The following is a 19,348-nucleotide window of genomic DNA, read 5'->3' as shown; positions in this document are numbered from 1 at the left end:
TTTTTTGTTTTCCATAAATCAATTTTTTCAAAAAATGTATGAAATTCCAAATTTTGTTTGTGTTTTCCAAATTTATTCATGTTAACAAAAAGTTTGGAATTCCAAATTCCAATAAAAGTTCAGAATTCTAATTGTGTTCATTTTCCTAATAATGTTCTTGTTAAAAAAAGTTCATTGTATTGAAAAAAATGTTTACCGTGTATAAATACATGTTCATTGTCTACAGAAATTTTGTTCAGCGTGAATTTCAAAAAAGTTCATCATATATTTAAAAAATGTTCGGTGTGTATTTGAATAAAGTTCACCGCATACTAAGAAAATGTTCAGGGTGTATTTTTTTTGTTTTTAAAAAATTGTTAGATTCCAAAATTTGTTCACAATTTTAAAAATTGTTCACATTTAAGAAAAGAATATTCGAATTGTTTTATGATTTCGAAACATTGTTCGCATTTTCATGAAATTTTGTTTCCAAGAAATATTTAAAAGGTAAAAAAAGAAACGAAATTGCCACTTTATTTAGTACTTTAAGTTTAGCGCTGCCTTCAAGCCATCCATAGCTGGTGCAGTCGGACACTCATACCTCGCCGGTTCGACCAGCTACTGCCTAACGGCGCGGTCCGCCAGGCCGTTACGCCACGTCACCTATTTTGGGTCCCACCTATCGGAAACGCCCCCAACGCTGCAAAGCGAGCGATCAGTGCTATTTGCAAAAAGTTTACTGAATGCACGGTGATTTTTGCAAATGATTAGGAACCATGTGGTTTTCTTGAAGAAGCCCGAAATATGGAGGTTTTATGCAATTAACTCAATTCTAGCAGATCTATGCATTGCACCGCAGATTGCGGTATTTGCATAGACCGAATAAATCCTCATGTTTGAAGAAGTGTCTTCCATGGTTACCGCAGCAATACAAACGTTTGCAGAATACAAGGATCACAGTTATGCCATTTGCCCTGCGTTTAAGTAGGGTTTCTTTTGAGATGATGTATGATTGTAGATTCTCCTGAATATCTAAGTAATGGCATGAAAGGCTGAACAATACAATGACGTTTTTGGCTCTAAAATATATTACTCCCTTCGATCCAAGATAAGTGTCTCAATGTTGTAATCAGGAATTTCCAGATCAGATCCAGCCGATCAACTTAACCGAGAAATGTAGCTCCGAAAAGAACAGCAAGTGGTTTCCAAAATAAACTTGCATGCTTACATTTCATCTCCAGTGTATTTCGGTTCAGACAGGCCAGACTCCACATAGCCAACAGTCCATGAAGCAGAGCAGCTTCTGCTACCTCACTAACTGATACCTGCTCTCTCTTGCAGCTGCAGGGGAGTCTATGCTGCCCAGCCAGCCATCGGCGATGTAGCGGTAAGCCGCCTCCGTCAAGTGGACGACATCCCAGAACAGACGAGCAGCCGGTTTCTCACATAGGTTTGCACCTTCGTCGCCGCAGACAAGTGTCCCCGGCCCTCCGCAGCAGCTGGTAAGAACATCTTCTTCAAACCCTGCAGAATGACAACCATCAGCCTTGACCTGCTGCAAGACAACAGCTCTGAAAGTGCTTACCATACTTGCGAGGTGACTCAACCATGTCCATGATGGGGCCGAAGAGGTCGGCGTAGACGATCATGGCGTCCGGGTGCCTGCCCCGGAGCTTCTCCAGGGCCTCCTGCAGCAGCAGGTTGTGGTGCATCCCTAGCTTGTTATAATCTTCCCGGCAGCCGGTGGTGGAGTTGTATTCTGCCGGGTTGTCTTTGGCGAGGTAGCTGCTGAACTGCGGCGTGCACCCTGAGGGGATTGTCCCGGGGACGACGAAACTCGTCGCCCCGTGCTTGATCAGCCTCTGTCACCATTGCCATAGCTGGATCAATACCATGTTAAACTGCCCCTGTTCCGAAGGTGAAATGCAGGTTGACGACCTGAGGTAGGTACCTCGATTGCCATTGAGATGGCCCTGACCACATCTGGAACGAACGCCGTGATCTCTTGCAGGCTCTTGGTGGGGAAGGAGAAGTGGTAGTCGTTGACCCCGAATTCGCCCACGAAGAAGAGGGATCTGCCGAAGAATGCTTTGCACTCTGCACCGGAAGAAAAATGTCACTCTGCAGGCAGCGCGGCTAGCTGAATAAACATTTGCGTCGATTGACTTGAGAAGTAGTAGTACCAACCTTGGGTGGTGCGGCAGAGGGAAGGCTTGAGAGCCTGGAACCACTGCAGCTGGACGCCCAGGCTGGTGTTGAGAGGGAACTTGTTGCCGGGATCGGACCCGTCGTGGAAGAAAGCGGCGTCGATAGCGGTGGCGCCCCCGACGGCGAAGTTGGCGCCTCTGCGGAAGCTCCCGTTGTGCGCCAGGGACGGCGGGACGAGCGGCAGGCCCAGGCGTTGAGCTGCGAAGCAGACCAGTTGAGTTGACCACCTCAGATCAGGAGAGTTTGTTCAGTGCGTATGTGTACCGAAGAAGTCGATGATGAGGCGGCCGTCGGAGTTGCGGCCGGTGGGGCGGCCGAAGAAGGTGGAGCCGTAGGGTGGGCGCGTCACAACGTTGAAGACGGAGTTGGCGGCGAAGACGACGGGGTTGTTGCCGGTGTCGGCGTAGGAGTCGCCGAAGCTGAAGATGGAGTCGTAGCGCCTGGCGGAGAGGCCTGCGGGGGAGGAAGAAGGGATCAGCGCCCATGCCCATCCCAGGTCCGCGACCAAGAGGAACAGCAAAACGGCGCTCGGCAGCTTGCGCATCTTGGTGGCCATGGCCTGACGACACCTCGCCGCGGCCTACGATTCAGCGGGGAGCAGCTCCCGCAGCTGGAGGCTGCCTCAAATTTCTCCCATCAAAATCAGAGCAAGTAAGCGTTGTTGTCCACGAGTTACCAAAAATGGATTTCCCCTCAATTTATATTTATATTATATAAAGCAACCATTACAACTAAGAGCCGTACAAACAAACGGCACCATCACACACAGCACATACCCAAGGCAAGATATAAAGGTGTCAGACACTCACACATCATCCCATGGATCAACAATCAAACTAAGAAAATCGCTTGAAACCGACGGAGACCTCCACCATAAGCAACCATAATAAAGAGATGAGCCAGACAACAACGAAGCCGTGACTCCAAAGCAGCGCCTCCAAAAAGGATATGACTATAGATAGCCGCCACCGCTCGATCCCGAAGATCAGGTTTTCACGCGGAACAAGACGACACGAGTGGAACGCCACGACAGAGTCTTCAGGAAGGATGCGACGTCAACGGCCGCCACCACCGTCGGTCGGTCAAAGGACAGGGCAAGTGGTGTACCCCGGCGCTCACACCCCGCCGTCGCACCCTACCATCGTCAACCCCCCGCAACCACGCCACCCGCGTGGCCATGGTTGCCAGCCCGCACCTGAGACGCGCGAATAATATTACCACTACCAACACGGAATTTTTTTGTATGAAAGATGGTAGGTTCTTTAGCAGGAGCATCAGAATTTTCCATGATATTGTTATCGCTCATATTGGCGATAACTTTCCCAGTTTCAGACATAACGACAAGCAAGCAAACTAGCACACAAGCAAACAAGAGGCAAATAGAGAGGGGGGATAGGGAGAGAGAGAAGGCGAATAAAATGGCAAGGGTGAACTGGGGGGAGAGGAAAACGCGAGGCAAATGACAAATAATGTAATGTGAGAGATAGGGATTGTGATGGGTACTTGGTATGTTAACTTTTTGCGTAGACTCCCCGGCAACGGCACCAGAAATCCTTCTTGCTACGTCTTGAGCTTGCGTTGGTTTTCCCCGAAGAGGAAGGGATGATGCAGCAGAGTAGCGTAAGTATTTCCCTTAGTTTTTGAGAACCAAGATATCAATCCAGTAGGGGCCCACGCTCAAGTCCCTCGTACCTGCACAAAGCGATAGCTACTTGCAACCAACGCGATTAGGGGTTGTCAAGCTCTTCACGGTCACTTACGAAAGTGAGATCTGATAGATATAATATTTTTGGTATAAAGATGCAAAGTAAAAAGTAAAGGCAAAGTAAAAAAGCAAAGCAAGATTAAAATAATGGAGATTGATATGATGAGAATAGACCCGGGGGCCATAGGTTTCACTAGTGGCTTCTCTCAAGAGCATAAGTATTCTACGGTGGGTGAACAAATTACTGTTGAGCAATTGACAGAATTGAGCATAGTTATGAGTATATCTAGGCATGATCATGTATATAGGCATCACGTCCGTGACAAGTAGATCGAAACGATTCTGCATCTAGTACTATTACTCCACTCATCGACCGCTATCCAACATGCATCTAGAGTATTAAGTTAAAAACAGAGTAACGCCTTAAGCAAGATGACATGATGTAGAGAGATAAATTCATGCAATATGAAATAAACCCCATCTTATTATCCTCGATGGCAATGATACAATACGTGCCTTGCTGCCCCTTCTGTCACTGGGTAAGAACACCGCAAGATCGAACCCAAAGCTAAGCACTTCTCCCATGACAAGAACTACCAATCTAGTTGGCCAAACCAAACGGATAATTCGAAGAGACTTGCAAAGATAACCAATCATACATAAAAGAATTCAGAGAATATTCAAGTATTATTCATAGATAGACTTGATCATAAACCCACAATTCATCAATCTCAACAAACACATCGTAAAAAGAAGATTACATCGAATAGATCTCCACAAAAGAGGGGAGAACTTTGTATTGAGATTCAAAGAGAGAGAAGAAGCCATCTAGCTACTAACTATGGACCCGAAGGTCTGAGGTAAACTATTCACACTTCATCGGAGAGGCTATGATGATGTAGAAGCCCTTCGTGATGACGGCCCTCTTCCGGTGGAGTTCCGGAACAGGCCCCAAGATGGGATCTCATGGATACAGAAAGTTGCGGCGGTGGAATTAGGTTTTTGGCTCCTGTTCTGATCGTTTGGGGGTACGTGTGTATATATAGGAGGAAGAAGTACGCCGGAGGAGTAACGAGGGGCCCACGAGGCAGGGGCGCGCCCTAGGGGGGCGCCCCCCACCCTCGTGACCGCCTCTTTTGTTCCGTGGAGCAGGGTCCAAGTCTTCTAGATCACGTTCGGTGAGAAAATCACGTTCCTGAAGATTTTATTCCGTTTGGACTCTGTTTGATATTCCGTTTATCCGAAACACTGAAATAGGCAAAAAAAAGCAATTCTGGGCTGGGCCTCCGGTTAATAGGTTAGTCCCAAAAATAATATAAACGTGAAAAATAAAGCCCAATATAGTCCAAACAGTAGATAATATAGCATGGAGTAATCAAAAATTATAGATACGTTACGTATCACAAGCATATAAGTTTTATTACTCCACATAAGCAAAATTCTTCTCATGAATAATAATGGGAGCAAACTTAACAAAATAATTATCATGTGAGGCATAATCCAATTGAAAACTAAAATCATGATGACAAGTTTCATGGATATCATTTTTCTTTATAGCATATAAGTCATCACAATAATCATCATAGATAGCAACTTTGTTCTCATAATCAATTGGAACCTCTTCCGGAATAGTGGATTCATCACAAAATAAAGTCATGGCCTCTCCAAATCCACTTTCATCAATATAATCATCATAAATAGGAGGCATGCTTTCATCATAATAAATTTGCTCATCAAAACTTAGGGGACAAAAAATATCATCTTCATCAAACATAGCTTCCCCAAGTTTGTGGCTTTGCATATCATTAGCATCATGGATATTCAAGGAATTCATACTAACAACATTGCAATCATGCTTATCATTCAGCTATTTAGTGCCGAACATTCTAATGCATTCTGTTTCTAACACGTTGGCACAATTTTTCTTTCCATCGTACTCATGAAAGATATTGAAAAGATGAAGCGTATGAGGCAAACTTAATTCCATTATTTTTTTGTTTTCTTTTATAGACTAAACTAGTGATAAAACATGAAACTAAAAGATTCGATTGCAATATCTAAAGATATACCTTCAAGCGCTAACCTTCCCGGCAACGGCGCCAGAAAAGAGATTGATGTCTACTACACAACCTTCTTCTTGTAGACGTTGTTGGGCCTCCAAGTGCACAGGTTTGTAGGACAGTAGCAAACTTCCCTCAAGTGGATGACCTAAGGTTTATCAATCCGTAGGAGGCGTAGGATGAAGATGGTCTCTCTCAAGCAACCCTGCAACCAAATAATAAAGAGTCTCTTGTGTCCCCAACACACCCAATACAATGGTAAATTGTATAGGTGCATTAGTTCGGCAAAGAGATGATGATACAAGTGGTATATGGATAATAGATAAAGGTTTTTGTAATCCGAAAATATAAAAACAGCAAGGTAACTAATGATAAAAGTGAGCGTAAACGGTATTGCAATGCTGGGAAACAAGGCCTAGGGTTCATACTTTCACTAGTGCAAGTCCTCTCAACAATAATAACATAATTGAATCACATAACTATCCCTCAACATGCAACAAAGAGTCACTCCAAAGTCACTAATAGCGGAGAACAAACGAAGAGATTATGGTAGGGTACGAAACCACCTCAAAGTTATTCGTTCGGATCGATCTATTCAAGAGTTCATACTAGAATAACACATTAAGACACAAATCAACCAAAACCCTAATGTCACCTAGATACTCCAATGTCACCTCAAGTATCCGTGGGTATGATTATACGATATGCATCACACAATCTTAGATTCATCTATTCAAACCAACACAAAGTACTTCAAAGAGTGCCCCAAAGTTTTTACCGAAGAGTCAAGACGAAAACGTGTGCCAACCCTTATGCATAGGTTCATGGGCGGAACCCGCAAGTTGATCACCAAAACATACATCAAGTGGATCAATAGAATACCCCATTGTCACCATGGGTATCCCACGCAAGACATACATCAAGTGTTCTCAAATCCTTAAAGACTCAATCCGATAAGATAACTTCAAAGGGAAAACTCAATCCATTACAAGAGAGTAGAGGGGGAGAAACATCATAAGATCGAACTATAATAGCAAAGCTCGCGATACATTAAGATCGTGCCACCTCAAAAACACGAGAGAGAGAGAGAGAGAGAGAGAGAGAGATCAAACACATAGCTACTGGTACATACCCTCAGCCCCAAGGGAGAACTACTCCCTCCTCGTCATGGAGAGCACCGGGATGATGAAGATAGCCATCGGAGAGGGATTTCCCCCTCCGGCAGGGTGCCGGAACGGGTCTAGATTGGTTTTCGGTGGCTACGGAGGCTTCTGGCGGCGGGACTCCCAATCTATTCTGCTCCCCGGAGTTTTTAGGGTATATGGGTATATATGGGAGGAAGAAGTACGTCAGTGGACCTCCGGGTTGTCCACGAGGCAGGGGGCGCGCCCCCCACCCCCGTGTGCAGCCCGGGACTCTCCTGGTCCAATTCTGATACTCTGTGGGCTTCTTCTGGTCAAAAAATAAGTTTCGTGAAGTTTCAGGTCAATTGGACTCCGTTTGATTTTCCTTTTTTGCGATACTCTAAAACAAGGGGAAAAGCAGAAACTGGCACTGGGCTCTAGGTTAATAGGTTAGTCCCAAAAATCATATAAAATAGTATATAAATGCATATAAAACATCCAAGGTTGATAATATAATAGCATGGAACAATCAAAAATTATAGATACGCTGGAGACGTATCAGTCCTCCTGCATCGCACACCGTCGTCCTAAAGCCGAGAAGGAGGGCCAACCGGACACCTGGCCACGTACGCGCCACCTCCACCTCAACCACGCCACCAGCCCTGCCGCCCTATGCACAACAGCGCTTGCCGCCCGCGGCCCCTGCTTGTCCCAGCCCTCGCCGCCAGATGAGCCGTCAGCGTCAGATCCTGGACGGATTTGACCGAGGCCAACCCACGTGAACCGCCAGCCACCATGGCGCCTGACGCACCGACGACACAGACGCGCCTGCACATCGTCGTCGTGATGCCCAGTGCCCGCACCACGCTCAGGCTAGGGGAAGACGGCCCATGTCTGTCTCACCGCGTGAGAGGACGAAAAATACCCCGCCGCCACCGGTGCCCACCGGGCTTCGCCCAAGCACACCCTATGGCAGCGGCGAGGGAGGTGGAGGGAGGGGAGGGGGATGGACGGTGGAGGGATTTAGGGTTTCCTCCCCGACACCGCACGGGGGCGACGCGGGAGGGAGGGCGGCTGAGTTCCTAGAGCTAAACAACTGAGTTTTTCCTGGTCGACAAGTTTATTTACCATAGGGATGGCAGTTTTGCCCATGGGTATGGGTACCCGCGTGTACCCTACCCAAAAACAAACGGCATGGCAAGACTTGAAGAGATTTTGTACCCATGGGTAATGGGTATCCGTACCCGCAAAATATAAGGGTAAGACATGGGTATGAACTTGTGCCCATGGGTAATCAAATGGATACCCAGAAAATAATAAATAATAAAAATAGTTCGTATGTGGGTCAACATACAACTCCTATGGCCCAACCCTAAATCTCGTATTCCTGAAACCGTTCATAGCTCATTGGCCCGCAATCACCTGCTCGCCACTCCTCCTACGACCTATGTGACTCCCCAAAAAGATGAAATATCGACACTTCTCTCTTAGATTCCTCTCCAACGATCAAACTATCCCCACGAACCGTTGCGCATACTTCATTGATGCCTCCCACATGAGGAGGATGTGTATGTGCTATACTACTTGCCCATCATCACTTGATTTTTAAACTCATTTCTCTACCTTTTAAAAATTTAAATGTTATACATTTTACCCACTGGGTAGCCATTGGGTATAGGGTACCCGATGGGTATGGGTAGGGTGTTAGAGTATCTCCAAGAAACGCGCTAAATAAGTCGTGCGCTGAAAAAAGGGCTATATGACGCTCGCGCTGTCGAAAGTAGCGCTCCAACAGTCGCGCTATAATCCCACGCGCGGTAAAAAGGCGCCAGCGCGCTGGGTATTTGGTGTGCCCGCTCACGTGCGCTGGACAAGCAAATCGTGCACGCGAATCTCACCAACCGACGGATCTAAAACCTCCAGGCGCTGGCGCCTCCACCCGCACCTTCCCTCATTCGCTCTGGTGACCCATCGGCGCTTCGCCCGCCTATCCCCAGCGCGCCGCCGCTTCCCCTGCTTCTCCCGGTGGCCACCGCTGCTTCCTTCACCTTCTCTCCTCACCACCGCCCCTCGAGCGCACCGTTCCTCTAATGAATAGCGCCCGACGACCGTTTGCAGCTCAGCGCCCACAAGGTATTTGACAAAACACTTGCAAGGTATATTTTCCTTCTAACTTTATATTTGTAGATGAATTTTGTGCATATTGTTTGTAGTTTCAAATTAGTTTTAATTTAAGTTTGGAGATGAGTTCGTCCTACGATTCTTTCGATGAAGAATTTGATCTTCAAGAGGAAGAGGACGTCGCGATGATCCTAGCTATGCACGTCAATAAAAAGCTGAAGCACGGTGACTCGGTTTTCGGTCGTCAGAAATTATGGAGGGAAAGGATCGATGCCCACAACAGATTGATGAGGAACTATTTTGTGGAGAATCTCACATACCTCGAGTCCTGCTTTCGGCGCCGTTTTAGGATGCACATCGAGTTGTTCAAACACATTGCGGAGAAACTGGCGAGCCATGATCGGGTTTTTCAGCAAAGGAGCAATGCCACCGGAGAACTCAGACATCGCACCTTCCAAAAGGTGACCGCCGCTTTGCGTATGTTGGCATACGGTATTCCGGCGGATCTAGTTGATGACCACTTGGTCATGGGTGAGAGTCAAGCCATCATGTGTGTCAAGCGCTTCGGAATTGGAATTGTGCAAGTGTTTGATCCGGAATATTTGAGAGCTCTCAATGTTGAAGACACCGCAAGGCTTTTGGAGGTCAACAAAGCTCACGGATTCTCAAGTATGCTTGGGTCAACAGATTACATGCATGGAAGTTGGAAGAACTGTCCTACGACATGGCATGGACAATTTCACGACCAAAAAAATGGTTCCACTATAATCTTTGAAGCGGTGGCTGATCATGAGACTTGGATTTGACATGTTTTTTTCGGAATGCCTGGATCTTGCAACAACATCAAGGTTCTTCAACGGTCACCACTCATGAATAGGATTGCAAATGGTGAAACTCCACCGGTGGAGTTTGTAGCAAATGGCCACACATACAATTGTGGCTGCTATCTTGCGGATGGCATCTACCCAAGGTGGCAAACACTTGTGAAGCCGTTGAAGGCACTGCAAGGTAAGAAAAAACTTGATTTCCACAATGCTCAAGCGACGGCTAGGAAAGATGTGGAGAGAGCTTTTGGAATTTTGCAATCCCAATTTGCTATCGTGAGAGGGCCGGCTAGATTTTGGGATCAAAAGATCCTTCGGTACATCATGAACGCTTGTGTGATCATGCATAATATGATCATCGAGAATGAGCGTGGGCAAGATTTAGACTATTCTCATTATGAGTTGATGGGACATCTCGTGCGAGTGCGGAGGAGGGCTCCGAGGGTGGCCCGCTTTGTTGCCTTCTATCATGCCATTCGACGTGTCGAAACACATGATGAGCTTCAAAAGGATCTAGTCGATGGGTGGTGGTCATGGGATGGGCAACAAAACTAGTTTGATGTTGTACGTTTGTTGTATTTGTTGACTATTCCTTGTATTGTTCATGAACTATTTGTTGTATTGAAGATAAACTATTTGTTTGAGTTGTAATAATAATTGAATTATTTATTGTTGATTTATTTTGTGTGTGTTTGATCTTCTTGGTTCTATGTTTGAGTGGAAAATGTTGCTTGTGCTGGGCGTGCGCACTGGAATTTAGCACGCCTGCTGGAGCTACCTGCGTTTCTGTGGGTATGGGTTTGGGTTGAAGGAGATTATACCCGCCAATACCCTAACCATTGCCATCCCTAATTTACCATCAGTGCATTCAAGTCTCAAGATTTGGCAGTCACTGTTCTATTGCTCAGATAAGGAGTAGCTTCCACCAAAGTGTTTACAGATCAGATATTGGTTCAATTGCTTGCAGAAAAGCAGTGAGCAGGTGCTGCATAATAAGCAAACAATTTCCGTAGTTCCACATGGCAAGGTGTTACAATTTCGTAACATGTAAATCATCATAAGACAAAAGAATCATGCAGCGCCGTCAAGACACAGAACTATCCGTGCTCCTACCCTTGCAAAGACGAAAAAAAATGATACTTCAGAGAACTCCATCAGGAGGCTGCAGATGAGCTTTCTGCCTTGTTCCGAGCTTCCCCCACCGGCGTCGAGGCCTCCGTCGAAGCCCGCGTCCCACTGTCGTTCCTGCCGACCTCTTCGATCATCTTCACCATGTCCTTCATCTTCGGCCGCCGCTCTGGGTTCCTCGAGACGCATGCCATGGCGATCTGTAGCATCTCCACCATCTCCTCCTCGATGTTAGGGTACCTCATCAGCTCGCCGTCAAACACCTCGGCGGTCCACTCCTCCCGGACAACGGACTGCACCCACCTGACAAGGTGGACAACCTCGTTGCCGCCGCCAGTTATCTGAACAGGTGACTTGCCAGTGAGGAGCTCGAGCACAAAGACACCGAAGCTGTAGACATCAGAGCACTGCGTTGATTTCCTTGTGTCGGTGATCTCAGGTGCACAGTATCCCAGAGAACGGGACCTTGCGGTTATCGGGTTCATCAGTGGCGCCAAGCCAAGGTCAGAGATGCAGCCATATTGCTGGCTGTTGAGGAACACATTTGACGCCTTGATGTTGCCATGAACAAATTTCCCATTGTTCTCAGTGTGGATGTGGGCGATCCCTCTTGCTGCGCCCAGGGCTATCCTTACTCTAGTCTCCCAATCCAATGGTGTTCTGTCCAGACCCCGCTTCCCTGCAAAGAGAAAACAATTGGCAGAATTATGAGATGTACGTCATATTCAAGTTTGGATATCAATAAAATGCAAATGGCTCATCTTGTAAAGGCATCTCATGTCAAATTATCGGAATTACTACTGCCACGAGCTCACACCAGAATTAATGCTTGTGGCCGATGTCTAGTATTAATTTGTTGTCCATCACGATACTGATGCATCTAACGGTGGTCCTCCTCTGGTCCCGATTCTGATAGGGAAATGGGGGATGGGTTATGGCAGTGAACACCAACACTAGCAATTTCAGATGTTTCACCAATGAACAAGACAAGATTAACTTTCTAGCTAGTGACAAAGCTCCAACGCTATTTGTTGCATTAATCTTCCAAAACATTTCCCCCATTTACAGTTTTCTTGTGCATGACCCCATCTTCAGTTTCATTTCTTGCAAATATTCTCAGCGTGCCACTACTAACATGTAAAGTATGCATCACTCAAAATGTCAAATTTGTATTCCAGGAATCTGGTAATGGTAGAAGTGCTTCAACAGTAAGTGATGTGATTACACTACATGATTGGGTGTAAGGGAACAGATCATATTGCTACTATATTGCCCATACACCAAACATGTCATGTGAACTAGAATTAAACTGGTTGCTCACGGTTTGAATACACATGCAAATATTACAAGTCCAATGCAGATAAGCATGATATGGACACTTTAAGAATACCAAGCGGCTAGATAGAGGAAGAAAATAATTTTAATCTAAAAATAATAATGCAAGATTGAGAAGTATAACCAAATTAAGTATGCTACTCTTGAGTATAATAAGGTCAACCTTTTAGAGAAGGAAACCAGTCCCAAGTATTCAAGCAAGACAACAGATGTATTTGGAGCAATACAGTCAAAACTGAGGAAGCGCAAACAAGTGAAATTTGTATGCAATGTGAAATTTGTATTTCAAGACTCCGGTGACAGTAATGAAATGCTTTAACAACAAGATGCCGTGATTATCATACATGATTTGGTGTAATGAAACAGATCCTAGTGCTACTATATTGGCCTTGACATGACTACTCCAGCATACACCAAACATGCCATGTGAACGAGAATTAAACTGGTTGCTCATGGTCTGAATACGCGTGCACATATTAAAAGTCCATGCAGCTAAGCATGATATGGACACTTCAAGAACACCAAGCGGCTAGATCTAAGAATATGAGAATTTTAATCTAAAAGGAATAATCCAAGACTAAGTATAAACAAATTGAATATGCTACTCTTGAGTATGGTAACTTCAACCTTTTAGTGAAGGAAACTAGTCACAAGTAAAGTTTCAAAAAAGAATGAAAGGAAAACTAGTCACAAGTAGACTATTCAAGCAAGACAAAAGATATAATCTGAGAAATACAGTCTAAACTGAGTAGGAGCAAAGATGAGTTGTTTCCACAAAAGTCCTGCTCAGGTGAAACTTAAATAAAAAATAGGGCACAACCATAACACATGACAGTAGCCATTAGCAACAGCAAGAACAAGGACCTGCAGTACATCTGTTAGCCTTTCTATAATACTCGCTATCTTGCCCAGGGGACAATGGCAATCTTCTCAGTGCCATTCCCATTTTATCGGATGCCCCCAACGAGGACCACTCTCATTATCATCACCGTTACCACAGTTCTAACAAACAATGCCATTTATCATACAGCTACAAATTGCAAATTCATTAGCCACACTGTAGTGCTGAAGAAGAAACTGTGAAAGTGACATGGAGAAGGGAGAGCAAGAAGCATACCGTGAAGCATGTTGGATACACTTCCCCTGCTGTAGTAGTCGTACACGAGCAGCTTCTCGTCCTTGGAGTAGTAGTACGCCCGGAGCTCCGCCACATTGTCGTGCCGGATCCGCCCAATGAGCTCCATCTGCTGCTCGAACTCGCGCCGCCCGGCGCTGACCTCCTTGAGCCTCTTCACCACCACGGTGGTGGCGTCCTCCAGCAGCGCCCGGTACGCCGTGCCGAACGCTCCCTTCCCGAGAACCTCGGCGGAGGCGTGGAGAAGGTCCTCCAGGTCGAACGCCAGTGACGGGCCCTCGAAGAACACCAGCCGGTTGCCGTCCCCGGCCCTGCCGGTCACCGCCTTGGACTCCGGCGACTCCCTCCCCTTCTTGTCCCCGCCCTTCCCGGACCCCGCCCGGCTCCCCTCCTCGCCGCCCCGCCTGCTGCAGAAGGCTATCAGCAGCACCGCGACGACCGCGAACAGCATGACGCACCCGCCGACGATAATGGCAAGAACGACCGCCTCGCTGAGCCGGCCCCGTTTCTTGGCGGGCGCGCCGGCCGCCGGCGGGGCGAGCGACGGTGGCGGGACCGCCGGCGACACCGGCGCCGGCCGCGTCATGCTGTTCCCGGCGAAGGAGGCGTCCGAGAACCTGAGCAGGGAGCCGGGCACGGGGCCGTCGAGGTGGTTGTTGGAGAGGTTGAGGAACTGCAGCGCCGGGAGGCCGAGGTCGGGGACGCGGCCGGAGAGCGAGTTGTTGGAGAGGTTGAGCGCGACGAGCTGGGTGAGGTTGGAGAGCGCGCCGGGCAGGGCCCCGTCGAAGGCGTTGAAGGAGAGGTCGAGCACCTGCAGCCTCTTGAGCCCCGCGAGGCCGGGCGGCAGGGCGCCGGAGAAGGCGTTGCGCTGGAGGTGGAGGCCCGCGAGGCCCGGGAGCGCGAGCAGGTCGTCCGGGAAGGCGCCGGAGAGGTCGTTGGCGCGGAGGCTGAGCACCCGGAGCGCGGTGAGGCGGGCGAGCGTGCGGCGCGGCACGGGGCCCGAGAGGGCGAGCCCCGGCAGGCGCAGCTCGACGACGCGGGCGCCGTCGGCGCTGCAGGTGACGCCCGTCCAGTTGGCGCAGACGGGGCGGGCGGCGGCCCAGTTGATGCGCCCGCCGCCGCCCACCCCCGCGAGGAAGTCCAGCAGCGCTGCCCTGTCGGCCTCCGGCTCCGGCGCGCCCAGCGTGGCGCTCAGCAGCAGCAGCGCCGCCAGGGTGAGCAGCCGGGGCGGCATGGCGCCGCGCGCTCTCTCTCTCTCTCCCTTGGTGCGGGTGGGGTGGTCTTCTTGGACGGAGCTGCGCTGCTCTGCTGCTACTTAGTTGGATCTGGGTAACGGAGGCGCGGAGTGGAAGGGAAGGTGGCTGCTTTGTGCTCGGCCTGGGGAAGCGTGGCTGCTGCTGTGGTGTGGGAGGCGGGGCGGGGCGAGAGGGTCTGGGGAGTTGGCGCTACGAGCCTACGACGGCGCGGCGGGAGCGAGTCGGTAGGGGGGTCGTGGACTCGTGGAGCTTGTGCTGGATTTGTGGGGGCTGCATGTGCGGACTGCGGAGCGGCGGGGTGATGGGCGGGGCGGGGCGGGGCGTGGCGAGGCGCTCTGGGCTTGCCGCGTCCGCCGCGCCGTGTGTGGTGTCGGTCAGATGGGCAGCGCGCGGCGAGCGATTGGGCACCAGCACCAGACGGCCTTCCTGTGCGCAGTCACGGTAGGAAAACCTAGCCTAGCCTAGCCGCCGGTTGAATCTTCTTGGTCCATGCTTCGATCTCGTCTAGTAGTAGTACGGTATTACTGCCGTTGGGATTTTGATAAGGTCAAATCAATCCGTTGGGATTCTTCTTCTTCTTCCGGGTGGGCACGGTGGTTGCACCGCATCGCCTATCCCTGGAAAGCAGTCACCGGACGATGCAAAAGATCGTTTCGAAGCACTTGGGTCGTGATTCGATCACGCTCCCTGCCATAAATATTCTTGTTCAAACGAAGCCGCATTACTATACTCGGTTAACCATGTGAGAATGATACGCTTTAATACATGCCCTAACATGTCTTTTTACAAAGTCAAAAGCCACCAAAAGCGCCGCCTTGGCCACGGCGAACAAGCCGAGAAAACTCGCTCTCCCGTGCCCAAGCACCACTGCCAAGGTTCACAAGCAGCAGTAGACACATCCACATCAACGAAACAAACAAAGGCTGCATGCATTTTTATTTTTTTGAATGTTGAACAAAGGCTGCATGCATGGAGCGTGTGTGCGGTTCATGTTTGGAACTCAGACGGCGCGAAAACGAAAAGCGAGCCGGTTCCCATGGATCGATTCTGCACAAGGAAAAGAAAAGGAAGGAAGCAAGCGGGCACGATGATTGCGCCCAGCAGAAGCTGCCGCTTGGCCGCTCGCTTCGCTTTCGCCTTTCCTTTTTGTCAGATCACCCAGACAAGTTTGAACGTCCCAGGCCACCAGGAAGAAAGAGCTTCTGGGCCACTGTCATCAGAGCTCAATCATGTCAACGGGGGAATCGAACAAAAAGCTAGTACTAGTACCACCGGATTAATTAGCATGACCTAATTGCTTTTCGGCCTCAAACAAGAGAGACACGGCCTGGCAGCTCGCATGTACTTACACGTACACGGTGCACGTCCCGTCGGCCTTTACCATGTGATGATGATGGGTGCATCATTATCGTGGCTGATTGATGATCGGGGGTTGCTAATTTAATTGTCACTAGTATAGTTTGTCCGTAGGAGAAGCGATTAGGCCATCATTATGTGCACCAACCGCCGTCTGTTGGCCCGCTGGTGGCGGTGCCATGGACATGGAGGACTTAGGCCAACTCCACCGCACGATCCTAAATCTATACCCATTTTGTCTAGATTTTGTTCGTATGGAGTAGAAATAGGGAGAACAAACGCCGGACAGAGGCCACACAAACTCGCTGCACGCAGCGCTACTGCCCCATTTTTACCCCATACGTCGTGGTCGTGGGTGCACGTGGTGGGCCAGGTACAGAAAAGGAGAGAGTGACATGTGGGGTCGAGGCGGACACAGACGGACGACGAGAACGCGAAGACGTCCGCTTTCTGTCCGCTTTGGCCCCAAACCAAGAGCAACTTTAGTCTGGAAATAGGGCAAAGGCAGACATGGGCCGGACAAAACGTCTGTATGCTCCCATGCGCTGGGTCGTTTGATTTGTCCATTTTACCCCAAACGAACACAAACGGACGATTTGAGGTAGAAATGGGTCACACGGTGGAGTTGGTATTAGATTAGAGGCGTCGACGCATGCACGCACGTGCTGACGTGCGACATGAACCTGTACGCGGCAGCGACCGTAGGCATTTCTTCATGGACCGAAATGAAACATCGCCATTTATTAGGAGCTCCTTTCTGCGGGGAGATTAATCAACACTTCAATAATTGCGGGGAGATTACAAACTTAGGTCATGTATAGTCGCTGATAGGAAGATCCTATCTTATGACATGCATGCCATTTGTATATCCCCGCCTCTCCTTCTCCTCCTCCCCCATCGCCGTCGACAGCCGTCGTTGGGCTTGCCCGTTCGGCGGTAGGCGGCGGCGGGGGCTTCCCCGCGCACCCACCTAGGCCTCTGGTGAGTCCACCACCCTGCATCGGGCGCCGCCGCCCGCGTCGCCCCTGGTGGCCGCTGAGACCAGCCCTCTGCGGCGGTCGTTGCCTCCGGTGTTGTCGCCCCACGCACTCACATGGGATGGCGTCGCCTGTCAGATCCGGCCGCCTCGGCCTTGGGATCGAAGCTAGATCCTCTGATCTGGCGGCTGGTGGGCCAGGGTTCGCCGGATCCGCATGGACCTGGCCGTCGTGGCCTCGCCTCATCCTGCCCAGCTTGGTGTTTTCGCGATGTGGTGAATCCTGGAGGCGGCGGTGAGGGTCTTCCTCCATGTCTCGACAGAATGTGTGCGGTGGCTGGATGTCGGGGCGGCGGCCTCGGGCGGTGTGGACTGCTCCCTCTTGAGCACTGCATTGGTTTTTCCTTGAAAAGAAAAGGGTGATGCAACAAAGTAGTGTAAGTATTTCCCTCAGTTTTTGAGAACCAAGGTATCAATCCAGTAGAAGGCCACACGCAAATCCCTCGTACCTACACAAACAAATAAGAACCTCGCAACCAACGCAATAAAAGGGGTTGTCAATCCCTTCACGGTCATTTACGAGAGTGAGATATGATAGAGATGATAAGATAATATTTTTGATATTTTTATAATAAAGATTAAAAGTAAAGATTGCACAACAAACGGTGCCAGAAAATAACTTGTTGATGGGAGATTAATATAATGAAGAATAGAGCCCGGGGCCATAGGTTTCACCAGTGGCTTCTCTCAAGATAGCATAAGTATTACGGTGGGTGAACAAATTACTGTCGAGCAATTGATAGAAAAACGAATAATTATGAGAATATCTAGGCATCGCGTCTGTGACAAGTAGACCGACTCCTGCCTGCATCTACTACTATTACTCCACACATCGACCGCTATCCCAACATGGATCTAGAGTATTAAGTTCATAAGAACAGAGTAACGCATTAGGTAAGATGACATGATGTAGAGGGATAAACTCAAGCAATATGATATAAACCCCATCTTTTTATCCTCGCTGGCAACAATACAATACGTGTCGTTTCCCTTTCTGTCGAGCACCGCAAGATTGAAACCAAAGCTAACCACTTCTCCCATTGCAAGAAAGATCAATCTAGTAGGCCAAACCAAACTAATAATTCGAAGAGACTTGCAAAAATAACCAATCATACATAAAAGATTCCAGAGAAGAATCAAATATTGTTCATAGCTAGACTTGATCATAAACCCACAATTCATCGGATCTCGACAAACACACCACAAAAAGAATTACATCGAATAGATCTCTAAGAAGATCGAGGAGAACATTGTATTGAGATCCAAAGAGAGAGAAGAAGCCATCTAGCTAATAGCTATGGACCCGAAGGTCTGAAGTAAACTACTCACACATCATCAGAGGGGCCATAGAGTTGATGTAGAGGCCCTCCGTGATCCACGCCCCCTCTGGCGGAGCTCCGGAAAAGGCCCCAAGATGGGATCTCTTGGGTACAGAAGGTTGCGGCAGTGGAAATAGGGTTTCGTGGTGCTCCTGGATGTTTTCGGGGTATGTGAACATATATAGGAGGAAGAAGTAGGTCGGTGGAGCCACGAGGGGCCCATGGGGGGGGAGGGCGCGCCAGGGGGTAGGCGCTGTTGGGGATCGTTGCAGAAATTAAAAAAATTCTACGCATCACCAAGATCAATCTATGGAGTTTACTAGCAACAAGAGGGGAGTGCATCTTCATACCTTTGAAGATCGCGACGCGGAAGCGTTGCAAGAACGTGGTCGGTGGAGTCGTACACGAAGCGATTCAGATCGCGGCCGATTTCGATCTAAGCACCGAACAACGGTGCCTCCGCGTTCAACACACGTGCAGCGCGATGACGTCTCCCGCACCTTCATCCAGCAAGGAGAGAGGAAGAGGTTGGGGAAGACTCCATCCAGCAGCAGCACGACGGCGTGGTGGTGGTGGAGGAGCGTGGCACTCCAGCAGGGCTCGCCAAGCACTGCGAGAGACGAGGAGGGAGAGGGGTAGGGCTGCGCCAGGAGAGAGGGAGACTCGTGTCTCTAGCAGCCCCAAAAACCCCACTATATATAGGGGAAGGGGAGGGGTGCCGGCCCCATAGATCCATCTAGAGGGGGCGGCGGCCCATCGGGG

At 49.0% G+C, this 19,348-nt stretch overlaps 2 protein-coding genes across 2 annotated transcripts; both read right to left on the bottom strand.

Annotated features, from left to right (window-relative positions):
• Positions 1-1,044: 1,044 nt before the first annotated feature.
• Positions 1,045-2,859, bottom strand: LOC119267620 (GDSL esterase/lipase At5g45910-like). The gene is made up of 5 exons (XM_037549044.1): positions 2,452-2,859; positions 2,167-2,385; positions 1,931-2,076; positions 1,565-1,841; positions 1,045-1,503 (listed from the first exon to the last, which is right to left on the bottom strand). The coding sequence occupies exons 1-5, from the start codon at positions 2,741-2,743 to the stop codon at positions 1,286-1,288; spliced, it is 1,152 nt and encodes a 383-aa protein (XP_037404941.1). The 5' UTR covers positions 2,744-2,859; the 3' UTR covers positions 1,045-1,285.
• Positions 2,860-10,967: 8,108 nt separating this feature from the next.
• On the bottom strand, positions 10,968-15,150 carry LOC119267619 (probable inactive receptor kinase At4g23740). The gene is made up of 2 exons (XM_037549043.1): positions 13,602-15,150; positions 10,968-11,828 (listed from the first exon to the last, which is right to left on the bottom strand). Exons 1-2 carry the CDS (start codon positions 14,851-14,853, stop codon positions 11,176-11,178), a joined length of 1,905 nt encoding a protein of 634 aa, XP_037404940.1. The 5' UTR covers positions 14,854-15,150; the 3' UTR covers positions 10,968-11,175.
• Positions 15,151-19,348: the final 4,198 nt, after the last annotated feature.

This window comes from Triticum dicoccoides, chromosome 3A (genome assembly GCF_002162155.2).
Source record: "Triticum dicoccoides isolate Atlit2015 ecotype Zavitan chromosome 3A, WEW_v2.0, whole genome shotgun sequence".
NCBI lineage: Eukaryota > Viridiplantae > Streptophyta > Magnoliopsida > Poales > Poaceae > Triticum > Triticum dicoccoides.
This window is presented reverse-complemented; position numbering and strand designations above follow the sequence as displayed.